This window comes from Macaca mulatta, chromosome 9 (assembly GCF_049350105.2).
Source record: "Macaca mulatta isolate MMU2019108-1 chromosome 9, T2T-MMU8v2.0, whole genome shotgun sequence".
NCBI lineage: Eukaryota > Metazoa > Chordata > Mammalia > Primates > Cercopithecidae > Macaca > Macaca mulatta.
The window spans coordinates 76,486,245-76,513,335 of record NC_133414.1 but is presented as its reverse complement, the minus strand read 5'-3'; the positions used below and the strand labels follow the sequence as shown (position 1 = coordinate 76,513,335).

Below are 27,091 nucleotides of genomic sequence, written 5' to 3'. Positions count from 1 at the left end.
GGCAGTAAGAACAGCCACTTCCAAATCAAGAGAAAATGAGTTGACAGATTTTTGTTGTAGATTTATTGTCCTTTCACTTTTTTTTTTTTTTAAATCATTTGAAGCTGTATGTAAATGATTTATAGCACTGGGTTTCACAGAAACTTTCTCAGATCTAGAAGTTATTTAAATATTTTGAAAAAAAAATAGTAGACTCCTTAAATTCATTTTTTAAAACTCTCACTGAGATAAAACTGTTTTCAAATCTCTCTGGCAAAGTAAAAGGCAACTAAGTTTACAACTAATTTCTGGAAGACTGAGCTCAGAAGCGTAATTCTGTTTTTCCTACTGCCAACTTTTGAGTCAGCGGATTTTTTTAAATAAAAAACTCCAATGGGAGGAATACAGATTACTACATAATGACAATGGTATTTTACAAGATGTATGAACAAATGCCAACACAATCACCATGAAGGAGGATGTGAATCACTGCAGTATTTATGAATGAGAGAAAACTGCATAGGTGAAGACTACCACTCCCAGATTCAGGAGGCTGCTGCTTTATTTCCCCTTTTGGCAACAAAAGGGAAAAAGAAAACAAGTATCAGGCCACTTCCTGGATATTTGACACCTGATCTGAAGAAAGATAAAAAGCATATTAATTCCCGAAAAATAACATACCAATTAAAGATTAAAAACAGAACTTCTAGTGAAGGAGAAAGACCTGTGAAACACAAAGCAGTTTACCCATGCGTATCCTGTGGTGGTAACTTGAGCTGGTGACTGAAAATGACCTACTTCCCTTAAATGAATAATTCCTGTAGGATGTACCAAACACTCATTAGAGGGCAAAATATGCAGCATACACATCTCTTACCTTTTGCTAATTCTGTAATGTACCGTCTCCAAGTCTCCTGTTATTGGGTTTGAAATGGTGGCTCGCCTCAGCTGTGAAGCCAACCATCAAAATAGTTGCATTACAAGACAAAAAACTGAATCACATTTACCCAACCAGTCAGAATTCTGGGGTTTTTACAAAGGAGGCTAAAAAGAGAAAATAACTCCATACACTTCCAGTCACCTTGTGCTGAGCCTTGAAAGACGGTTAGTTTTTTAGGTTTTGGGTTTTTTTTTCCTCAATTTTTTGTTTGTTTTGCATAGACGGAGGACATACAAACAAAAGAGATTGGAAATTAAATTTCTTTCAATGGTGAAAGGACATGACAGTGAGAAAAAGAGACATTTCTGAAATTTGAAGTCTAATTTACAGTTAAAAGAATGACCATCTGGGGGTGGGGAGAGAAGGGGAAAAAAAAGAAGAATGGCTATTTGCAATTAATGATCCATTCCAAAATCTCTGACTTTAATTTTTTTTAGTGATGAAACTGTTTGCAAAGGTTAATGTTTTAAATTCATTTTAAGGTCAATCTTTTGTCCCTTCCAGATATCCACTTATTAACATATATAGTGAAATAATCTTGGACTGAGAAAAAAGGCAGAGGAAAAGAACTCATAAATGTTAAAAACAGTAAGAGGAGACAGCCTAGATAATAATTTCAATTTTTTTTTAATGGAAGGATGATTCTGAGGTTGTAAGAGCATGAAATTTTATTGCCATTAAATTTATTGACCAAAAACAATCCAAATTGAGGAATCTCCAGAATATAACTTGATCTCCAAGCTGAAATGAATTAATTACCTTGGATGGCATCAATAATACATATTAATGTTAGACCAATGTTTTGCATTTATAATGTAATCTTTGGCCAAAAAAAAAAAAAAAAAAAAAGAAAAACCACCAATTTGGAGAAGGAGTAAAACTCTAAAAGAAATTCTAAGTTCATTTTGTAGTATAGATATCCCAGATAATTCAAACCTTTGATATAATAAGGGTTAACAAACTATGGCCACAGACCAAATTCAGCCTGCTGCCTGTCACTGGAAATATAATTTTACTGTAATATAGCCACACTCTTTCATTTACATATTTTCTTTGGCTGCTTTTGCACTATAATGGCAGAACTAAATAGTCACAACAGAGATCACATGGCCTCCAAAGCCTAAAAAATATCTAACATTGACCTTTATGGAAAAAATCTGCCAACTCCTTTGTAGCAAGAGAGCAAGGCATGCCTAGAATTTATTCAACAATCTCTTTATGAAAGTGATGGCAGCTTGTACTTTACTATCAAGAAGACCAAATATGTTTTAAGAACAAGCTGATGGGGGAAAAGGCAAGAGCATAAAGGGTAGTCTTTTCCACATTCTCACTAAAGAAGAGTTTTCATGCTAAACACTAAGCTTACAGATTGGGTTTACATTAGATTCTTTTTCTTTTAAGGTAAATTATGTGGGTTAAAGTCAGAAAACTATCACCATTTCAAATTAACATAATGCTTGTGCCCAATTATATCCTGTTATAATAGTAATAATGGTGCCTAAAAGGGAATAAAAATACTTCCACGGTATTCTTTCAATAAAAATATAGAAGTTATGAAGAAGCTGGGCTTTAAGTAGCCTCTGAGATTAGAACTCCAAAATATATAGAAAAGTTTATCAGGAAGACAGTGAAACACAAATTTGTTAACGGTGAATAAAAATCTCATCAATAATTTTCATAATTCAGTGGTTAAAAACCAGCTGAAGGGTACATTACTTGTGTTTATAACAAATGGAAAAACTGGCATAAACAGAGCATCATTAGTAACTCCATTATGCTGAGGCAACAATATCTTTACAAAATCTGTGGCGTTATTAGTATATCAATTATCCTATTTTCTTACAAAGAAAAATTGATACAAAGGTACAGTATATTGAGGAGAAATTAAAAAAAAACATTATTTACCCTTGGTTTTGCTAGGTCTTTGACGATTTCAATTTCTGCATCAGAAATAATATCATGGAAGCGAATAATACGAGGCTTGTCCCATTCATCCTCCTGTTTAGCTGGAGCTAGAATAAATTTAGGATTCCGGTTTCCATCATGGTAGCGGCAAAAGAGTTTTTTCTGTCTCCGAGGGGTCTAAAGTTAAGAATATGATGAATATATTAGAATAATAATACTTTTAATATCTATTCCTATGCAGATAAGAGACAATAATCATGCTTGCATATACAGAGTATCTTTGGAAAAATATACAAGAAGCAGTACTCTGCAAATATTTTGCCTCAAACAGGATGTTCAGAATTTTAAATACAGTATTAATGATGATTTTCTGGGTGAGAGAGGCAAAGTCTTAAATAAGTTCAAATGTTTAAATATGAAAAAAATAATGCCATGTTTATGAAAATATTAAATGCCCGGCATTGCTCTAAATGGCACAAAGTAACTGGCAAGCACCCAGAGACAAAATGTTTCTAGAAGAAAAAAAAAACTAGGTTTTCCTAAATACTTCACAGTTAAATGCTTGTGGCAAAAAAAAAAAAAGGAAAATTTTAAGTGCAAAATCAAAAATTGACAGCTCTGAAAAAGAAAAAGTTATTAAACAAAGATCCCAGATGCTTTTATTAGGCAGTATAAAAATAGAGCAGTCAACAAAACAAATTCCCTTCAATCATCTATGTATTATATTAATAAGTTATTTTGTTGCCTACTTCTCTTAATTAAACAAGTATGTCAGGCCTGGCATGGTGGCTCATGCCTATAACCCCAGTACTTTGGGAAGCTGAGGTAGGAGGATCACTTGAGCCCAATGAGACCAAGACCAGCCTAGGTCACACAGCGAAATCTCATCTCTACAAAAAATTTAAAAAATTAGCCGGACATGAGGGCACTTGCCCGTAGTCCCACATACTTGAGGGGCTGAAATGGGAGGACTGCGTAAGCCCAGGAAGTAGAGGTTGCAGTGAGCCATGATCATGCCACTACACTCCAGCCTGGGTGACAGAGCAAGATGCTGTCTCAAAAATAAAACAAAACAAAACAAGTATGTCACATAAGCAGGAATATGAGTAGTTTGTTTCAATTATTATACTAATAATATACTAAAACAAATAATGATTTATGTTTATTCTCCATGCACTTTACCTAGAGTCAAATCCAAGGCTTTAATTTTTACTAAGTCTTTTATATAATGATGAGATGAATTCAGCTATTCTGAGAAAAAGAATTTTTTGTTTTTGTTTTTGTTTAGACAGAGTCTTGCTCTGTCACCCAGACTGGATTGCAATGCCTTGATCTTGGCTCACTGCAGCCTCTGCCTCCTGGGTTCAAGCAATTCTCCTGCCTCAGCCTCCCAAGTAGCTGAGATTACAGGTCCCTTCTACCATGCCTGGCTAACTTTTTGTATTTTTAGTAGAGATGGGGTTTCGCCATGTTGGCCAGGCTGGTCTTGAACTCCTGACCTCAGGTGATCCACCTGCCTTGGCCTCCCAAAGTGCTGGGATTACAGGCATGTGCCATCGTGCCCAGCAAGAATGTTCTTTTGATCTTAGGCAAAGTTGAGTACGTGTTACATTAACAGACTGGCAAATTAGCAGACTCTTGTTTTATATCTACAGTTTTGTTCCCTAAGAGTTATTAAGAGCAATAAAAATTTCTGCTTATTATGGAAATTTGAACACTAGATATTTGACATTACAAAACTTGTGAATTTTTAGGTGACAATGGTATTGTAGTTATTTTGAATTTGTATCTTTAAAAGATACATACTAAAATATTTAGTAATAAAACAGAAGAGAAAATGTTTAATGAGGGGACGGGCACAGTGGCTCACGCTTGTAATCCCAGCACTTTGGGAGGCCGAGGCGGGCAGATCACGAGATCAGGAGATCGAGACCATCCTGGCTAACACGGTGAAACCCCATCTCTACTAAAAATACAAAAAATTAGCTGGGTGTGGTGGCAGGCGCCTGTAATCCTAGCTACTCAGGAGGTTAAGGCAGGAGAATGGCATGAACCCGGGAGGTGGAGCTTGCAGTGAGCCGAGATCACACCACTGCGCTCTAGCCTGGGCAACTGAGTGAGACTCCATCTCAAAAAAAAAAAAAAAAAAGAAAAGAAAGAAAGAAAAGAAAAGAAAATACTTAATGAGTCTAACAGTGTCACTATCTTTGTATTTACTCATTAGCTGAAGCATATCCTCCTAGGACTCCATGAACCTAGCTATCAAAAGTGTCCCATAGGTATTGTATACTTTGCTGTTAGTGGTTAAGCTGTCAACAGTCATCAATATCAAAATGTAAAGCCCCGCTTGAGTTTACTAGTAGTAAAGAAAACGTTAAACGCTTTTCAAATGTTTACACTTAAAAGTACTTACTCCGAAAATTCATTAACTCTTTCTATGCATGCCTGCACTCTAGCCTGGGCGACAGGGCGAGACTCTGTCCCAAAAAAAAAAAAAAAAAAAAACTTTTTTAGAGACAGGGTCTTATTCTATAGCTCAGGCTGGAGTGCAGTGGTGTAATCATAACTCACTGTACCCCTGAACTCCTGGATTCAAGTGATCCTCCCACCTCAGACTCCTGAGTAGCTAAGACTACAAGTGTGCACCAGCATGCCCAGCTAATTTTTAAATTTTTTTGTAATGGCATCTATGTTGCCTAAGCTGACATACTGTAGTATTTTATGCAGCCATTCTGATTTTTATCACATAGGCTTAAATATAAAATGACTGATTCTCTCCAGAACTGTGTACGAACACATACACACACACATTCACATACACACAATTGGCTTTTCCACTTTACCATTTTGATACCCTCCCCACGGCACAGCATTTCGTACTTCTGTCTCTCTGGCAGGTAATCCACAGCAACCCCTTTTTTCTTTGGTGTAGTTTTCTGATCAGATTGGTCATCTGAAGCAGACTTATTGACATCTTTTTCTTTAGCCATTATATACTCAAAATATTTTAAGTTACCATTAGCTCTCTGATGTTCAGGATCTATTAGAAGAAAAACAAAGCATGTCCACGGGTAAGTTCACACTTGTTCAAGCATCAGAATACAGTAATATAAAAATAGGAGACATTATAATTTATCTTCCAAACCAGGTTGCTTCTGTGAGTGAAAGGAGGCACTAATGAAAATTATTATACCAAAATAATAGGTATTAAGTTACTAATGCCCCCAAGTAAATCAGGACATACAGTCACCTATATAAAAACAGTTCTGGGCCGGGCCTGGTGGCTCACGCCTGTAATCCCAGCATTTTGGGAGACTGAGGTGGGTGGATCACCTGAGGTCAGGAGTTCGAGACCAGCCTGACCAACATAGCGAAACCCCGTCCCCCCTAAAAATACAAAATTAGCCGGGCATGGTGGTGGGTGACTGTAATCCCAGCGAGTCAGGAGGCTGAGGCAGGAGAATCACGTGAACCCGGGAGGCAGGGGTTGCAGTGAGCCAAGATCGTGCCATTGCACTCCAGCCTGGGCAAAAAGAGTGGAACTCTGTCTGAAAAAAGAGTTCTGGAGACAGAAACAGTCACTTATTTAAAGGTGGCAACTGGTGCTTTTACTTTGAGAATTTACTAATCAGCTAAAGGAACTAAGTTCAATTTGATGTCAAATGAATTTTAAAATCTTACTCATCCTACTTATTTTAAGCAATGAAAATGATTTTTCTAAGACTGAAAATAATCACATGAGGAAGACAGGGGATAAGCAATTCAAAAGCAACCTTTACCACAGATACATTATAAATGTAGCCTACTTCTAAGGGCCGAATGAAGTTCAGTCCCAAATTTCTAAGTAAGAAGGAAAAGGGAAACTAAAGATATAATTTTCAAATAAGCTAGAATCCACTAACTGCCTCAGAATTGCTAGTCATAATTTTCAACTACCTTTTAGTAGGAGAAAAGAAGACTAAGCTGCCCATCTGAGAGGGAAAAAAAAAACTAAAGAACCACACACATAAAAATAAAAAGGCAGAAGAATATATAGAGACTTCCATTGTGACAGTAAGTGTTTAGGCTACCTAGGCTTAGATTGTAAAATATTTCTTGTCCTTCAGAAACTGCTCACAATAAATGTTACGATATTCAATATTAACCTGATTTTGTAAAAGCAAAGGAAACGTGTGTGCAGGGAAGAGGAGTATACACTAAAAGGAAATAAATTTGTAGTAGGTGTCTTTGAGTGACTGGCTTATAGATGACTCTTCTGTATCTTTTTCTGTTTTAACAAATTTTCTATAATGAGTACAAAGCATATTTTAAATCAAGAGGAAATATCACTGGAAAATACTGAAAGGAAAAAAGATTACTCGAACCAATATCTTAATTTATTATCACCCAACTAAGAAATAACCCAATTATCCAAAGTTCATTTTCAGCACATCAATCCTTTTGAGCTGTTTGATTCTAACATACGCATATTTTCGTATTTTGTAAAAATAATTTTTAAAGTTTTAAAACTTCATTATATACCAAAGGCCACCTAAACTTACTGTCATACAAATTCTGGACTCCATCTCCAGAGATTACAATTTAGTACATCTAGGGTAGAGATCAAGAAATTTTCATTTCTAACAAGTATCCAAGTAATTCTGATGCATGTGGTGCTTGGGCCATACTTGAAGAAACACTACATCTTTGTTCAAAGTACTACTGATAAAATTCTCCTAAGATATATTTTTCCAACATTTGAATTTGATAAATACATTTTGAGCCCATCTATTTTAAATCACTTTATTTTAAAATATGAAATGCAATAAAACAAAACACCCTTCAAAGGAAACTGATTAACATTTAAAATGGCAACATGGTAAACAAACATTTTTGACTGAGTTAGTTACATTAGCTTTAATTTTGAAATTCCTGGAGAATATAGAGCAGAGAAACACAACCACTGTTGCAGCACTATTAGGTGAGAAAAATCAGTCATCATTTACTTTGAGAAAAAAGAAAAAGAGGATAATGTATGTTTAACAAGTAAAGCTCCCGACTTATAACAAATGAGAAAATACCAGAAGTATATAAATGGGGAGACACACATAGAAAATATATATCTCTCATTATAACTATAACCTTAAATTAGGCCCAGATAACATACCTAGTTCAAGAAGCTTCTTTGTGAGCACAAGTGCCTTATCCAGGTCTCCCTGCTGATATACCGCATAGCTCAAATAATCTAGAACAGATACTTTATCTATGGTAGAAATCTCGCCTTCGTCCAGTTGCCTTAGGGCTTGTTCCATCCACAGTTCTGTATGGTAATAATCTGCTTCTGTATAGGCCACTTTGCCCAACTCAAAGCAGTCCTCAGCTGTTAGAAAAGATTTGTGTTTCACTCCTATGAAAAGAAAATACAGAGAACTTTAGGAATCTTAACACTACTGTCTTTATTTAGGACTACACAGCTTTCAAAATGCTGTCTCACTTCCATTTGAAGTTCACAATAATCCTCTGGATAAGCAAAAATTACCCTAATTTCATAAACAAAGGAACAATCTATAATATAACGTAGACTGACAAGAATCACACAGCTGGTAATAGGGGACACGGAACCTACAGAACCCAAGACTGAAGTTATCAGCCATCATACCAAAATGAAACATCCATTAAGTTGAAACATACTATTTTCTAACGGTAGGAATTACCATATGAGAGAGAGAGAGATATATATATATATATTTTTTGAGACGGAGTCTTGCTCTGTTGCCCAGGCTGGGATGCAATGACACAATCTCAGCTCACTACAACCTCCGCCTCCCGGGTTCAAGTGATTGTCCTGTCTCAGCCTCCTGAGTAGCTGGGATTACAGGCATGTGCCACCATGCCCAGCTAATTTTGTATTTTTCGTGGAGACGGAGTTTCCCCATGTTGATCAGGTTGGTCTCGAACTCCTGATCTCAGGTAATCTACCCACCTCAGCCTCCCAAAGTGCTGGGATTACTGGCGTGAGCCACCACGCCCGGCCACCATATGAGATATATCTATCTCACTCCTAACCAACAATCTGGGCAAGAGATGAATGTACGGAAGGAGAGGTAAATATATCAACTAGATTCTTTCTTTTAAACAGCATTAATATGTCATTTGAATACCAGAAATTCACTCATTGAAAAATTACAGTAGTTCTTAGTATATTTACAGAGTAGAGCAACCATCACAACAATCTAATTTTAGAACATTTTCATCACTCCAAAACGAAACCCTGTAACCATTAACAGTCACTACCCATTACCTTCCCCACCCTGCCCCAGCCCTAGACGACCACTAATCTACTTTCTGTCTCTACAAATTTGCCTATTCTGGACATAATGCTACTGTGAACATTTGTGTATAAGTATCTATGTGAACATGTTTTCATTTCTTGAGTATATATATATGAGTGGAACTGATTGGTCCTATAGCAACTCTATGCTTAATGTTTTGAAGAACTGCCAAACTGTTTTCCAAAGTGGCTATAACGTTTTACATTCCCACCAACAAGATATGAAATTCCAATTTCTCCACATCCTTGCTAATACTTGTTATTGGCCTTCTTTTTTATTATAGATGTTCTGGTGAGTATGAAGAGGCATTTCATTGTGGTTTTGATTTGCATTTCCCTGGTGACTGATGATGTTGGGCCTATTATCGTGTGCTTACTTCCATTTGTGTATCTTCTTTGGAAAAAATATCTTTTCAAAGCTTTTGCCCATTTAAAAAATTTGGTGGCTAGGCATGATGGTTTCACACCTGTAATCCAGTGTTTGGGAGGCCAAGGAAGGAGAACTGCTTAAGGCCAGGAGTTTGAGATGAACCTGGACAACGTAATGAGATGCTCATATCTAACAAAAAAAATTTTAGAAATTAGCCAGACATTGTGGTGCATACCTGTAGTCCTGGCTAGCTGGGAGGCTAAGGCAGGAAGACTGCTTAAGCCCAAGAGTTCAAGGTTACAGTGAGCTATTACTGCACCACTGCTTGCACTCTGTTAGAGTTCTTTATCAAGACAGAGTCTCGCTCTGTCACCCAGGCTGGAGTGCAGTGACGCGATCTGAGCTCACTGCAATCTCTGTCCCCAGGTTCAAGTAATTCTCCTGCCTCAGCCTCCCAAGTAGCTGGGATTACAGGCGTGTCCTACCATGCTGGCTAATTTTTGTATTTTTAGTAAAGATGGGGTTTCACCATGTTGGCCAAGCTGGTCTTGAACTCCTGACCTCATGTGATCCACCTACCTAAGCCTCCCAAACTGCTGGGATTACAGTTGTGAGCCACTGTGGGTGCCTGGCTCAGCTATATGACTTTTAAATATTTTTCCCATTCTATGTGTTGTCTTTTCAACTCTCTTGATGGTGCACTTTTGAAACTGTGATGATGAAGTCCAACTTATTAATCTTTCAGCACTTGTGCTTTTGGTGTTATTTTGTCAACTTGCTTCTGCAGTGAAACTTCCATTTTAAGAAAAGGAGGTATTTGATAGTTCACACGAGATAAAATATAAATAGAAAACACTTCAGAAAATACTTAGTCTCATTCATCACTGAAGAAATAAAAATTAAAACCACCACAAATAAAAATATTTTAAAATAATGGCCTAGATTTATTGAGGTCTTACTATCTGCCAAGTATTTGTCACTTATTTAATCCTCAAAGCCATCTTACTACAGATGAGGAACTAAAATAGAGGTTAACTAATATGCCCAAGGTCACATGTTTAAAAGCAAGAAATGGAATCGGTTCAATACAACTCCAGAAGTTTGTGCTCCTGATGTTGTAACATTAAACAGCAAAACCTAATAGTGGATGGAAGCAGCAATATAAACTGGCAACTTTGCTTTTAAGAAATTCAGCAATATGAGAAAAGAAGAATTTAAACTCTGTGACTTAATACTACTATTTTTCAGTTATTTCATTGAGATTTAGTACTAGGGATTGGGGACCTTCCTGTATAACAGATTTTTGTGGCTGAACCATATTATAGCTAAAAACTGTAATAAGCTAAAAGCAAGGAAATAAGGAAACATATAGGCAGATATATCAATTTAATGGGATAGCATTTTTCATTAAGAAAGATAATTTCAATGATATAGAGAAAATGATAAGACATTTAAAAATAGAAAATATGAACAAATAAGATACCCCAGGCCAGTCGTGGTGGCTCACACCTGCAATCCCAGCACTTTGACAGGCCGAGGCAGGTGGATCACCTGAGGTCAGGAATTTGAGACCAGCCTGGCCAACATGGTGAAACCCTGTCTCTACTAAAAATACAAAAAAATTAGCTGGGAGTGGTGGCAGGCACCTGTAGTCCCAGCTACTCGGGAGGCTGAGGCAGGAGAATGGCGTGAACCCTGGAGGTGGAGCTTGCAGTGAGCCGAGATCGCGCCACTGCACTCTAGACCTGGGCGACAGAATGAGACTACATCTCTTAAAAAACAACAACAACAACAACAACAAACCACACACAAAGACAAAAAAACTAAAGTCTAACTATGTCTACTTGGAATTCTAGAAGAAGAGAATAGAAAGAATATAGATAAGATAGTATTTAAAGAGATAATGGTAGAAAAATTTCCAAAATTAAAATGCATGAAAGTTCAGATTCAGGAAACAAAGAATTCCAAGCCAAACAAAGCTCATTTGAGGGCATCTTAAGAATGTGTTTCAAGGAGGAAAATTCCAAAAGGAAAGTCTAATGAGGTACAATAAACAATGATGAACAATGAAAATGGTATACATAAATGCCAGTCTAAATTAAAGAAAGGGCCAGGCACAGTGGCCCACACCGGTAAATCTGAGCACTTTGGGAGGCAGGTGGACTACTTGAGCTCAGGAGTTCGAGACCAGCCTGGGCAATATGGCAAAAGGCCATCTTTACTGAAAATACAAAAAATTAGCCAGGCATGGTAGCGCACGCCTGTAATCCCAACTACTGGGGAGGCTGAGGCATGAGAATTGCCTGAACCCGGGAGGCAGAAGTTGCAGTGGGCCAAGATTGCACCACTGCACTCCAGTCTGGACAACAGAGCGAGACTCTGTCTAGGGAAAAAAAAAAAGGTGAATAAAGACAACATTGATGGGGTGAAACTAAGGGAAAAAAGAAAGGGGATGGTCACGGGACACGCTGCAGCATGGTGGCAATCTTTAGATGGCTATTAAGAAATAGGATGAATACGGCCAGGCGCGGTGGCTCAAGCCTGTAATCCCAGCACTTTGGGAGGCCGAGACGGGCGGATCATGAGGTCAGGAGATCGAGACCATCCTGGCTAACCCGGTGAAACCCTGTCTCTACAAAAAATACAAAAAAACTAGCCGGGCGAAGTGGCAGGCTCCTGTAGTCCCAGCTACTCGGGAGGCTGAGGCAGGAGAATGGCGTAAACCCGGGAGGCGGAGCTTGCAGTGAGCTGAGATCTGGCCACTGCACTCCAGCCCGGGTGACACAGCAAGACTCCGTCACAAAAAAAAAAAAAAAAAGAAATAGGATGAATAAAGTAGAAACTGACGGGTGTGAAGACAACAGTGACTCCATCTTGCATGCTAATCTACCATGTTTACTTTTGATTAACCTCAGTCCCACAAATGCCTGCTGATTTCTACTTTACTTGCTGTCCTTAGTGTAAGAACATGTACTTACTATAAATCCTGCCTTTAGAGCAAAGCAACCTTGATGTTATCACAAAAATTATAGGCTATGACACACATAGCATTCTTGCCTGTTCTAGAGCTTGCCTTTGTCCCTATAGAGCATGTACACCCTTTCCCTATGGCATTTAAGTCATGGGTCTGGGGACTAATGGTGCAGAGATCTACCTGTCTTGCTGCTGCCCAAGACCATGCTTCCATCTATAAGTTTCCCAATAAATCATCCTTTACTGACAATAAGTAAAAAAAAAAACTGTAGAAACTCCACAAAATAGAGTAATAACATGTACCTATAAAAAGAAATGAGGATTTCTATACATGATATGAAGTAATGACTAGGGCATATCAATATCAATAAATTAAAGCACCAAAGTACATAACAGTATTTACAGTATGCTTTTTTTTTTTTTTTTGAGACGGAGTCTCACTCTGTTGCCCAGGCTGAAAGTGCAGTGGTGCAATGGCTCACTGCAACCTCCATGCCCCCGCTGGGTTCAAGCAATTCTCCTGCCTCAGTCTCCCGAGTAGCTGGGATTACAGGCGCCCACCGCCATGCTCAGGTAATTTTTGTATTTTTAGTAGAGATGGGGTTTCACTATATTGGCCAGGCTGGTCTCAAACTCCTAACCTCAGGTGATCCACCCACCTTGGCCTCCCAAAGTGCTGGGATTACAGGTGTGAGCCACCACACCTGGCCAGTATGCTATCTTTTGTTTATGTTGACAGAACATAGGAGTAGACATACATTTGCTTATATTTTAAAAAACTGGAAATAGTAAAACTAACAAAATGGTCACATAGAAAAAAGAAGGGAATAGGTTGAAAAGTACAGGAATGAAAGTGAGATTTCTGTTAATGTATCTTACTAGTCTAGTTTGGACTGTCAAAGAATTTAAAAGTTTTACATAATTTAAAACAATAAATTGGCTGGGCATGGTGGCTACAGCCTATAATCCCGACACTTTGGGAGGCCAAGGCAGGACGATCTCTTGAGCCAGGGAGTTCAAGACAAGCCTGGGCAAAAGAATGAGACAATGTCTTCATCTAAAAAAAAAGAAAAGAAAAGAAAAAAAAGCCTGGGCGCTATGACTCACACCTGTAATCCCAGCACTTTGGGAGGCCAAGGTGGGCGGATCACGAGGTCAGGAGATCAAGACCGCTAACATGGTGAAACCCCGTCTCTACTAAAAATACAAAAAATTAGCTGGGCATGGTGGCGGATGCCTGTAGTCCCAGCTACTCTGGAGGCTGAGGCAGGAGAATGGCGTGAACCCGGGAGGCGGAGCTTACAGTGAGCTGAGATCACACCACTGCACTCCAGCCTGGCGACAGAGCAAGACTCCATCTCAAAAAAATAGTAATAAAATAAAAAATAAAATTAAAAAATTTTTTAAATTAAAAAAATTTAAAAATTAGCCAGGTATGGTGGTACATGCATGCCTGTAGGTCTAGCTTTTTGGGAGGCTGTGGCAGGAGGATCCTTTGAGCCCAGGAGTTCAAGGCTGCACTGAGCTACAATCATGCCCCTGCACTCCAGGCTGGGCAACAGAGCAAGATATTCTTTCTAAAACGAGCAAACAAATGAAAATAATGAATCAAAAGAAAAAACGAGGACAAACCCTAAAAATCTGAGGAAATGAAATAAATGAACCCAACTGTGTAACATTTTAAGGGCATAGCCACAAAGAGAAATGAATTACCTCAGACGTCTTTAAAACAAGATTTTGACTGATCATATCTAGAGTCATGTATTTTAAGGATATAAAGTGCAAAAAAACTGTATTCAGTAGTCTTAATGTTATTAATAGTATGACTAAAATAGTATGAGTTAATAGTATGAATAAAAGAATAATCATGTTAATATCCTCAGGAACCAAATTTTCAAAAGAGATAGAAATATAAACCCTGTGGTTTTCAATTTGAATTAAACAATATAAACTTCATATTTCCCGACTGTTTATGACAAACTTGACAGCAATAATCACCCCTAGAACCTAGCCAGACTCTGCAGCTTAAATGTCATCCCTGTTCAAAGGAATCAAGCCTTGCCAGGCAAGGGGTGGCACACCTGTAGTCCTAGCTACTCAAGAGGCTGAAGCACAAAGATCACTTGAGCCCAGGAGTTCCAGGCTGCAGTGCACCACGATCACATCTATGAAGAGCCACTATACTCCAGCCTGAGCAACATGGCAAGACCCTATCTCTTAAGGGGCGGTGGCGGGGGAAGGACCAAGGCTCATTAAAGAAGTGCCTGGTTGCTACTCTGGAGTAGAAAAGAAACCTGGGAAAAAACTGTGCTAGAAAGCAAGGAAGTTTCCTCTCTATCAAAGATTAATAACATAGTCAATTCAAAGAAACAAGCCTATCTAAAGATGCTCTCCACTGGCCTAAAATGGGATAATCTGAGATCGAAGTAATACTGAATAGGCTGAAATACAAAAAAATAAAATAAAATCCATGGGTTCATGGTATGTCGTGAAAATTATATATCACTACTAAAAATGGCTAGGACACTAACTCATTACTCGGAAAACTGATAAAGAAGACTAATTATAGACTTATCCTGCCTTTCCTATATACGGTTCAGGGTAACCAAGAGGTTCATGAAGGAACGTTCGTTCCTGTTTATAGACTTCCAGTTAATAAAAGTAAAAGGAATAATGGAATGAAAAAAATCACCATTTTGTAAACCCTAATGAAATAGTGGTTCTAGGCAATGATCATCAAAGGTTGCCAAAACCAGTAGATAAAACTTAAGGAGAACTTTATATGGAGGGATCAGGCTCTCATCACCTGAACTCCACTCATCAATCAGCATCATAAAAAGTGGGACAGGACATTAGGTGTTGGTTCATGCAGTTCAACAGAAAGTCCATAGCACCACCTATGGAGTTAATTTTAAAATTTAACTTGAATCTAATCGAGCCTCAAGTTCTAACCAATGTGTAGGAAACATAGACATTAAAGGAACATGTTAACCACCAAGTAGTCAACTCCAGAATGTGGAACATTCCACGTAACATATGACTAGGCTTCCTCAGCTAACCAATATCATAAAGAGAAAGAAAAAAGAGAAAAGGGGATAAAAGGGACTTAACAGACATCATAAAAAAAATACAACTGTAAAAAGACAACTTTGAGATCACCAGAGAAACAGTATTGACTGGGTATTAAATTATATTAAGGAAATATTGTCAATTTGTTAAGCAGGGTGACAGTAAGTGGTTATGTTACTTTATTAAAAAGACCAGCTGGGCGCAGGTGTTTTATACCTACAGTCCCAGCTACTTGGGAGGCTAAGGCAGGAGGATCACTTGAGCCCAAGAGTTCAAGGCTGCAGTGAGCCATAATGGTACCACCACTGCACTCTAGCCTGAGCAATAAAGTGAGACCCTGTCTCTAAAAAAAATTAAAAATAAATTACAAAGACCTACTTGAGGCCAGGAGTTCAAGACCAGACTGGGCAACATAGCAAGAGCCCATCTCTACAAAAAATTTAAAAATTAGCCAGGTGTGGTGGCACGCACTTATAGTCCCAGCTGTTGAGAAGGCTAAGGCAGCAGGATGGCTTGAGTCCAAAAGTCCAAGGCTGCAGTGAGCTATGATCATGCCAATGCACTCCAGCCTGGGTGACAGAGTGAAATCTTGCCTCGAAAAAAAAAATTTTTAATAAAGACATGATCAGTTAGATACGTGTGTTGAATTATTTATGGATAAAATGACATGATGTCTAGGATTTGCTCTTAAAATACTCCAACAAAAACAAAAAGAAAGGGTGGAAGGAGTAGATAAACCAAGAATGACAAAATGTTTAAAACATCTGGAGCTTGGTGATGGCATAGGTTCATTATGTTATTACCTTTATTTTTGTGTGTGATATTTGATATTTTCCATAATAAAAGAAGTTTTATAAATAATGAAAAAAGGAGAAAGTCATGTCCTACAGGGCTCTTTTTATGTTATTATACAGAAAATCACATAGTTCCCTGACACTATCAAAAAAAAAAAATGACAGGTATGTGAAAAAATAACAACAAGCCTAGACAAGAAAATACTACTTATCCAAAAACATTTCTCTCAGAATATACAGTTCTGAGACTAAGTCAATATTATACTAGTAGTCATGATTCCAGAAGAGTAGTTTTTAAAAGAAACTACTGGTCAAAGACAGACTAGCCTACATTTTCTCTGATAAAACAGATAAAACTGTATACATTTTTTAAGTGTCTGATAACATCACAAAGAAAACTGGTAGAGAAACAAACACATTGGTGGCTTCTTTAATAAATTTTGATTGAATACACTTCAAAGAGTCACTAAAATGGCCAGAACGAGACTTAGCTATAACCTATCCAGTGGTGGTCACATATGTTTTTAAAAAGATGCTAACAGAAAAGGAATTCATGAGAAATAAATCAAAAGGAAGTAAAGTTATGGGCACGTTTTGTTAATGATCAGACATTTGTAAACTACAGAAAAGCATGCCCTCATCTGACAATGAGCTGTTGAATTCCAGTATCAAACAGAGTCCAAGCTTGGAGGTGTAGGCACTGGAGGATCACATGACCCAATATAATCAAATATTCAAATCAATCACCTCCATTTGCATTTTTTTCTGGCCCCCCATTAGTCACTTACAGACAGTAACTGATTATCAGTATACTGCTAAAATGAAGATGAAGACCCACATTTTGATGTTTTTCCCTTAAATAAGTCTCTATCCCGCCTTCCACTCTAGGAAAGGATACTATCTTAGTGCATTTGTGCTCCCATAACAAAGTAACAGAGGACTGGATAATTTATTAAAAAAAAAAAATGTATTTCACACAGTTCTAGAGGCTGGGTAGTCCAAGATTCAAGGCACCAGCAAGTTCAATTGTCTAGTGAGGGCTGCTCTCCTCTTCCAAGATGGCACCTTGTTGCTGCATCCTCCAGAGGGAAAGAATGCTATGTCCTCACATGGTGAAGGTGGAAGGGCAAGAGAGCTAGGGGTTGCATAAAGCCTCTTTCATAAGGGCCTTAAATCCCATTCCTGTAGGCCCCACCTCTTAATACTATCACACTGGCCATTAAATTTCACCACCTAAATTTTGGAGGGACACATTCCAATAATAGCAGATGCTAAGAAACTAACTTCTTAATAGTTTAACATGACTTAGTTCCAGAAACGAAAGATGCATATTAAATTTTGACAATGCTATTATTTTTTCAGTTACGAGAACCAGTAAACTGAGAAGATGAGCTCATAATGCAGCAATTATAAATGTTTCTCTTAGGGACATGCAAAACACACGAGATAATAGTATGCCATTAATCCATTCAGATAACACCAGTAATATTTTTTTACATAACCGGGTATTCTGGTAACATTATTTGAACAAGCATGGCAGAGATAGTAGAATATCTTTAGCTATTCTGCTTTGGTAAAGTATTTCTGCTTGTCTTACCTACTGCTGTATTAACAACATTAAAGGCAGACTGCCTGGGAATCTGATTTTTAAAATAAATGAAAAGTAATGCAGTATTTGAAAAGGAAGACTGTTTCCAAAGTAGAGAACATGAGAATAAGAAGTAAATAGGCAAGAAAACAAAGAAGAAAGTGAAATAAGGAAAGTGGTATGGGCAGAAAGAGACTGTAAAAAGCTTCATATAAAAAGCAAACTGGGCCAGGCACGGTGGCTCACGCCTGTAATCCCAGCACTTTGGGAGGCCAAGGCGGGCGGATCACGAGGTCAGGGGATTGAGACCATCCTGGCTAACATGGTGAAACCCCGTCTCTACTAAAAATACAAAAAAAATTAGCTGGGCATGGTGGTGGGCGCCTGTAGTCCCAGCTACACGGGAGGCTGAGGCAGGAGAATGGCGTGAACCTGGGAGGCAGAGCTTGCAGTAAGCCGAGACTGTGCCACTGCACCCCAGCCTGGGCGACAGAGCAAGACTCCGCCTCAAAAAAAAAAAAAAAAAAGCAAACTGAATTTGATGAGAAACAAGTTGTAAATTCCTTTAGTTCAAAGGAAGAGGTAGGGATGACAGACACGAACATACCAAATTGAATATAATAAATCAAACTGAAAGTAACACTAAAAACAGTCCTTTAATTTATTGTCACAGTAGAAACTATAATATCAGGCCAGGTACAGTGGCTCTTGCCTGTAACCCCGCCACTTTGGGAGGCTGAGGGGGGTGGATTGCTTGAGCTCAGGAGGTCGAAACCAGCCTGGGCAACATGGCAAAACCGTGTCTCTACAAAAAATACAAAAATTAGCTGCTTGTGGTGGCACGTGCCTGTAGTCCCAGCTACCCGGGAGACTGAGGTAGGAGGATCACCTTAGCTTGGGAGGTTGAGGCTGTAGTGAGCTGTGATTGTGCCACTGCACTCCAGCCTGGGCAACAGCAGAGTGAGATCCTGTCACAAAAAAAATTTTTAAAATAAAGAAAAGAAAAGAAAGAAAAAGGAAACTATAATATCACAGGCACTATAGGAAAAACATTACTTAGAAATACATTTTTAGCCAGACGTAATGGCTCATGCCTGTAATTCTAGCACTTCCGGAGGCTGAGGTGGACAGATCACTTGAGGTCAAGTGCTGGAAACCAGCCTGGCTGACATGGTGAAATCTCATCTCTACTAAAAATACAAAAATTAGCCAGGCATGGTGGTAGGCACCTGTAATCGCAGCTACTTGGGAGGCTGAGGCAGGAGAATCACTTGAACCCAGGAGGCAGAGGTTGCAGTGAGCCGAGTTGCGCCACTGCACTCCAGCCTGGGTAACAGAGTGAGACTCCATGTCAAAAAAAGAGAAAAAAAGAAAAAGAAATACATTTTTATGGTTCATCCGTTAAACTGAGAGAGACATGTAATTCAAAAATTCTTGCACTTCACAAGAACACTCAATGGATCAAAACTTAATTTGTAAGGGAGAATTATGTTTAAAATGCATATACTTAGAAGTTAATGTCCCACCTCTGAGGCAGTGTGGTACACTCATAGCTGAGTGAGCTCCAGAGATGTCTGGAGAATCTGCTGCTTGCTGCAGTTACCTTATTAACTTACCAGGACAGTGATGCAAGTGACCAGAAGGGTGAACATTCAACTTTCACATGAAGCAAATTGAATTTTATATGTAAGACATTTTCTATTACTGACCCCCACCCCCTAAAAAAAAAAAAATCACAGCTTTAAAAAAAAGCATGATATCTTTGGCAGATACGGATCTATTCAACAAATCAGGGTTGGGAACAAACAATCTGAAAACTAAAGGAAGTCCTTAAGAACTATAAGGACAACACTGATGTCGAAATGTATATAACCTATCAGATTTTACATGAAAATATCAACAAAGCATTTCAACAGGTAGGCTCAAAGCGGCAAAAGAAACAGATGAAACTAATCAAGCAGTGATGTGGCATCAATATAAATCCACTAAGCATTTCTCTTTTTTGTTTGAAGAAAATTTAAAATACATGCCATCCTTCCTCCCTCACCCCCACCATTTCACACCCAAATTGCTAAAATTTTTAAAGTCTGACAAAACCAAGAGCTGGCAAGGATATGAAGAAATGGGAACTCTCATACAATGCTGGTGAGAGTATAAATACACGCTCTGGAAAACAATCTGGCCACATCTGGTAAGCATGATGAAAAACCAAATACCCTATGATTTCTTATACCCTAAGAGAAACTCTTGCACATAAGTACATGGTCACAAAAAAATCAACAAGGATGTATCAAACCTCATTTGATAAAGCAAAAAATTGGATAAAATATAAATGTACATCCATCCCCAGAAGAATGAATAAATAATGTTATACAATACCATATAAGCAGTAAGATGAATGTGATCAACATAGATAAATTTACTAAACATATTAGGTTAAAAAAAGGTTGTAGAAAGATACATAGGGTGTGATGCACTATTCACGTAAAATTTATTTTTATTTTATTTTATTTTTTTTTTTGAGACAGAGTCTTGCTCTGTCACCCAGGCTGGAGTGCAGTGGCCGGATCTCAGCTCACTGCAAGCTCCGCCTCCCGGGTTTACGCCGTTCTCCTGCCTCAGCCTCCCGAGTAGCTGGGACTACAGGCGCCCGCCACCTCGCCCGGCTAGTTTTTTTGTATTTTTTAGTAGAGACGGGGTTTCACCGTGTTAGCCGGGATCGTCTCTCGATCTCCTGGCCTCGTGATCCGCCCGTCTCGGCCTCCCAAAGTGCTGGGATTACAGGCTTGAGCCACCGCGCCCGGCCTATTCACGTAAAATTTAAAAACACAATACAATGGACAATATATGTGATAGTTTATAAAAAGATGACAGGATACACACCAAGTTCAGAACAGTCATCAGTTCTAAAGAAGGGAAGGTGCACAAGAAAGCCTTTGAACACATCTGTGATATTTGACTATTAACAATAGAAAATAATCTGGGTTGGGGGAGCCTAAAAACTCTTATGCTAGCATTCATGCTATTATTTTTACCACTTATAGGATATAATGTGATTAAGAAATTTCAGACATTTTACTTATAAGTAATTTGCATGAAAGGAAAAGTCAGTAAGAACTAGCCCAAAACTGTGATAAAAGAGGGAAAAAAGTTAACAAGGAGGTAAAAAGTAGCTGAGAAAGAATGAATATTGCCCCTAAGACTAAACACAGTGAAATCAGGGTTAAATAATATTCAAGACCATTTTGATGAGAATATAATCATGCTTTAAACAAAACACAGAGAGTAATCTAAATAACGTTTATTACCCACCACCACACATTTGGGAGGCTAAGGTGGGATGTTTTCTTTTTTGCTTTTTGTTTTTTGAAATGGGGGTCTCTGTTGCCCAGGTTGCAGTGCAGTGGCGTGATCACAGCTCACTCCAGCCTTGACTCCTGGGCTCAAGTGATCCTCCCATGATATGGTTTGGCTCTGTGTTCACACTCAAATATCACCTTGAATTGTAATAATCCCCACCTATCAAGGGCGGGACAAGGAAGAGATAACTGAATCATGGGGGCAGTTCCCCCATGCTGTTCTTGTGATAGTGAGTTCTCATGAGATAGGATGGTTTTATAAGCACCCGGCATTTCCCCTGCTGGCACTCATTCTCTCTCCTGCCACCCTGTGAAGAAGTGCTTTCCACCATGATTGTGAGTTTCCTAAGACATCCCTAGCTATGCGGAACTGTGAGTCAATTAAACCTCTTTTTTAAAATAAATTACCCAGTCTTGGCTATTTCTTTATAGCAGTGTGAGTACGTCCCACTTCAGCCTCCCAAATAGCTAGGACTGCAAGCAAGCGCCACCACACCCAGCTAAGTTTTCATTTTTTTTGTAGAGTCAGGGACTTGCTATGCTGTCCAGGCTGGTCTTGAACTCCTAGCCTCAAGGGATCCTTTCCACCTTAGCCTCCTAAAGTGCTGGGAATATAGGCATGAGCCACCATGCCAGCCCTATTTTGTTAAATGGAACCTATCCAGTTGATGAAGCCAGAAATTCCGATCAAGCACATCATCAAATTCTACTATTCTACTCCAATAAGTAGCTTGATAATCTATCCACTATCACCTCTTACTTAAATATTTGCAACAGCCTCCTCCCTGGTTCTTTGTCCCTTGGCCCCAACCCAATCTCCATTCGGCAGCCAGAATGGTATTTCTAAAAGGAAAAATCATAAATTCCCTTTATAAACTTTTTAATAGCTCCGCACTGCACTCAGGACAGTTCAGTCTCTTCCACATGGCTTACAAAGCTCTCCAAGAGATGGCTTCTGCTTACCTCTCTAGTCTCAGCTCTCACTACTCTCACAAACCCAAACCCCCATATCCACCTGGTGCATTCACCTCTTGCACTCTACATTAAGCCATACAAACTACATGTTAGTTATCTGAATATGATATGCTCTCTCCTTTTGACCTTTCTACATGTTCCCTCTGTCTGGAACACTTCTCCCACACCCATTACGCATTCCTCTCTCCCTCTCCCCCATTTTTCTGGCTAATTCCTTATCCATTGGATCTCAATTTTTTTTTTTTTTTTTTGAGACGGAGCCTCGCTCTGTCGCCCAGGCTGGAGTGCAGTGGCCGGATCTCAGCTCACTGCAAGCTCCGCCTCCCGGGTTTACGCCATTCTCCTGCCTCAGCCTCCCGAGTAGCTGGGACTACAGGCGCCCGCCACCACGCCCGGCTAGTTTTTTGTATTTTTTTAGTAGAGACGGGGTTTCACCGTGTTAGCCAGGATGGTCTCGATTGCCGGACCTTGTGATCCGCCGACCTCGTGATCCGCCCATCTCGGCCTCCCAAAGTGCTGGGATTACAGGCTTGAGCCACTGTGCCCGGCCGGGTCTCAATTTTTTTAACGTCATATTTTCCAGGAATTCTTCCTTTACCATCTCTTACGAGGTTCAGCAATAGGTTTCTTTTGACGTGCTCACATGGTGGTATCCTGAATTTCTCTCATCCAAGCACTCATCTTACATCTGTAAGAATGTTAAATACCCTAATGGCAAGGGTAGTGTATGTCTTGTTCATTATGTGTGCTCAGTACCTAACATAATAGCTGGCACATATTATTTAATATCTATTAAATGTTTTAAACCTGAAGCCAATTTTAAAAATAAGGTTATAATCTTATCAAAAGTGTTATAATGTATAATATTAGTAGAAACTGAAAATAAAATTTGCAAATTTGTACATTTTTGGAAGTTCAAATTAATGGAATTATATTCCAGCTTAACATAAATTTTATTTACTATTATAACATGTTTAGTTTTTACCAATAGATACCTTCATCTCAAATAAAGGGAGATGAGCAAGAAAATATTTTGATAAACTGATTTTTCTTGCTGAGAAAATCAATTACAGCCGGGCGCAGTGGCTCAAGCCTGTAATCCCAGTACTTTGGGAGGCCGAGACGGGTGGATCACTAGGTCAGGAGATCGAGACCATCCTGGCTAACACGGTGAAACCCCGTCTCTACTAAAAAACACAAAAAACTAGCTGGGCGAGGTGGCGGGCGTCTGTAGTCCCAGCTACTTGGGAGGCTGAGGCTGGAGAATGGCGTAAACCCAGGAGGCGGAGCTTGCAGTGAGCTGAGATCCGGCCACTGCACTCCAACCTGGGCGACAAAGCGAGACTCTGTCTTAAAAAAAAAAAAAAAAAAAAAAAAAAAAAAGAAAGAAAATCAATTACAGTATGAAGACAGAGACAACATATTTTATTTCTGCAGCTGACAATGACAGGAGATACTAGTGTTAATAAGTCACAAACTTTGAAAAAGTGAGGGATGGCAGAAGTAAATTATCATGAAAGTAACTAACTTAATTAAAAAGAGGACTTTGCCAAAAAATAGGTAAGAAAGTAGGATGTTCCACACTATGGAACACTTTAAACATATGTGGATACCCAAAACATCTTGGCTTTTAATTATTTAACATATAAACTTTGACTATCAATTCCCTTATAGCTTTACATACAAAGCTTACGAATAGTATTAGGTGTTCTGAATAAAAACATTTGGTAAAATGATAGTTTCTTTTCTTTACACACTAAAATTGCCTACTTAAGTTAGCCTCTATCAATACAAGTTTTCAGAGTAACAAGCTAGAAGCCTACCTATAACTATTAAGCCCTAAGAGAAAGGGAAGGTGATTCTTTAGTCTTCAAAGGCTATGAAACAAACTACAACTTAAAATCTTAAAATGCAAAAGTCTTTTTTATACTAACATTGTCTTAATGGACTCAACAGAGAAGCTAGGTGATGGTATTTTATAGAATGGAAGAATGATCTTACCTGGAAGATTACCCTTTGAGATGGTATCTGTATCCAAATTGTAGGTATCCTGGAGACGTAACAGAGCTTTGGCTGCCCCAACCTGATCTTCATCATTAGGAAAGTACTGTCTCTGAATGGTTAGGTTAGAGATAAAGCCTTGAAATAGATAAATAAAAGAAAAAAAGAATGTAAAACCTCATTAACTTCCCATAAAGAGACTTAATAAGGACTGTTCAAAATCTATTTTATTATTTTCTACCATACCATGAAAAGTTCTACATACTCAACAAGAAAAACTTAAATACACTGAATGAGACTTGGCACACTTCTAACTTGTTTAATCTTCCAAAAGCCTAGTATTGTTTAAGAACTGTAACGCTGTTATATAAATTATATCTGTATTACCAGGTAAAGATCACCTAACATAATAGTTATGAGTTTTTAGTTATAGCAAGAAAACAAAAGTGCATCCACTAAGTTTGGGAAATGAACACATTTATGGGTTTGAAAATAACATTCACTGACAATCATATTTCCAGATAACAGATGGTAAGTAAAATGTGTGCTCTTAAAGTTGTTTTCTTCTTCCATGTATTACACATTATATAAATATGTAAATATATAAAGTTTGGTGGAATTCTTCAAGGACAAGGAGGCGATATTAATTATATATTTAAGATCAACAGCTAAGCTAGTTTACTAAAATATATTTAGATCAGTTTAATTATTAAACATGGTGTTGATCCACCAAAATTTACAATATATAAAGCTAATCTTAAAGAGGATTTACATAAACTACAGCAAAAATCAAACTAACAAACCAATTACTGATAACTATATAACCTCAAGGAGAATGGATGCTAAATACTCCTTAAGAAACAAAGTAGTTTAAAATTTTAATATAAGTATCATTACTTGTGAATAAAAATTAGGTATGAGACTTCCCTCTCGTACTGATTAACTTATAAGCAACTATATGGTTTTTCTGTGAGACAGAGTCTCACTCTGTCATCCAGGCTGGAGTGCAGTGGCACGATCTCAGCTCACTGCAACCTCCACCTCCCAGGTTCAAGCAATTATCATGCCTCAGCCTCCCAAGGAGCTGGGATTACAGGCATGTGCCACCACACCCGGTTAATTTTTGTATTTTTAGTAGAGATGGGGTTTCACCATGTTGCCCAGGCTGGTCTCCAACTCCTGGCCTCAAACGATCCACCTGCCTTGGCCTCCCAAAGTGCTGGGATTACAGGCGTGAGCAACTGTGTCCAGCTGACTAAGTATTTTGAACAGCAAGACACCAGGCTTTTTTTTTTTTTTGAGATGCAGTCTTGCTCTGTCACCCAGGCTGGAGTGCAGTGGCACAATCTCGGCTCACGGCAACTTCTGACTCCCGGGTTCAAGCGATTCTCCTGCCTCAGTCTCCCGAGTAGCTGGGATTAAAGGTGCCCACCACCATGCCCAGCTAACTTTTATATTTTCAGTAGAGACGGGGTTTCACCATGTTGGCTGAGCTGCTCTCGAATTCCCAACCTCAAGTGATGTGCCAGCCTCAGCCTCCCCAACTACTAGGATTACAGGCCTGAGCCACCGTGCCTGGTTGAGACCTGGCATTTTTATGTAAATGAAAATGTACAAATGAACAAATAACTAGAAGAGGGCTAGAGTTTATATCAAGCATATTTTTATGCTGTTTTGTCTCTTTTTAGAGAGAGAGTCTTGCCATGTTGCCCAAGCTGACGTGCAGTGGCTTTTTATTGGTGTAATTCCATTATTAGATCAGCATGGGAGTTTTGACCTGCTCTGTTTCCAACAATATTTTTAGTTTTATGACCAACTCTCAGTCGCAATTTCTATAGGGAATTTCACTAGCAAGTTTTACAAATTTTATAAAAGGCTGTAATATTTCTTATGCTACAAACAAAATTCTAAGAAAAATTAAAAATATATAGCATTATAGCATTATAGAAATGACTACTACAGATTCAAACAACGAAGTCCCAAGGTTCACATTATAAAACAACTTAGTTCATTACTTGAGAATAAATATGTGGATTTCCTTTAAAAAATGTTTTCAGGGGCCAGGAACCAGGGCTCACATGTGTAATCCCAAGCACTGTGCGAGGCTGAGGTGGAAGGATCACATGAGGCCGAGAATTTGAGATCAGCCTGGGCAACATAGCAAGACCTTGTTTCTACGAAAGAAAAATTTTTTAATTGGCCCAGCGTGGTGGTCTATGCCTGAAGTGCCAGCTACTGAGGAGGCTGAGGTGGGAGGATTGCTTGAGCCCAGGAGTTCAAAGCTGCAGTGAACCATGATTGTGCCACTGTATTCCAGCCTGGGCAACAGTGAGACCCTATCTCCAAAAAAAAAAAAAAAGGTTCCCAAGGTATTATATAGTACAGAAAATAATCACGGACACTTCCCTCTCACAGTAAAGAAGTATTCACAAGTACTTGCCATATTTTTTGTTTCAAGGCTTCCTGACCCCTGTGCATAATAGTCACCGCTTACAAACACTGGTAAGTACCCTTGGCGTATTTTATCTACATAAGTAGCTCAGCTCTTTTCCGTCTCTTTTTCTTTTTTTTGGGGGGGGGGTATAATTCCCTTTACCTCCTTACTGAAGTCCAGATTTAGTCTTCTACGTCTGTTATTAAAGTATCTAAAACATTTCAACACTCCAACTACAATTGCATCACTTATTCACTATTACGGTTTGCAGCCTCAGTTTGATTGTCTACATTGAGCAAACTACTTCTAAACTTCAAAATACTAGATAGAACACAGCTAATATTTCTCTTTATAGTAACACTCCCAACATTTTTAAAAATTGATTGCAGATACA

At 38.6% G+C, this 27,091-nt stretch overlaps 1 protein-coding gene across 5 annotated transcripts in view; it reads right to left on the bottom strand.

The window, feature by feature from the left end:
- Nucleotides 1–27,091, bottom strand: part of P4HA1 (prolyl 4-hydroxylase subunit alpha 1) — a 100,372-nt gene that overhangs the window by 41,263 nt on the left and 32,018 nt on the right. For 3 of the 5 annotated variants that reach the window (XM_077946626.1, XM_015147401.3, XM_077946627.1), the window contains 4 exons: nt 24,264–24,401; nt 7,971–8,210; nt 5,668–5,864; nt 2,825–3,001 (listed from right to left, as the gene is read on the bottom strand). In XM_077946626.1, coding sequence (XP_077802752.1) covers nt 2,825–3,001; nt 5,668–5,864; nt 7,971–8,210; nt 24,264–24,401 — 752 coding nt within the window. Of the gene's footprint in view, nt 1–856; nt 928–2,824; nt 3,002–5,667; nt 5,865–7,970; nt 8,211–24,263; nt 24,402–27,091 lie in introns of all 5 variants that reach the window. The other 2 variants (XM_015147400.3, XM_028826493.2) reach the window with 1 other exon arrangement.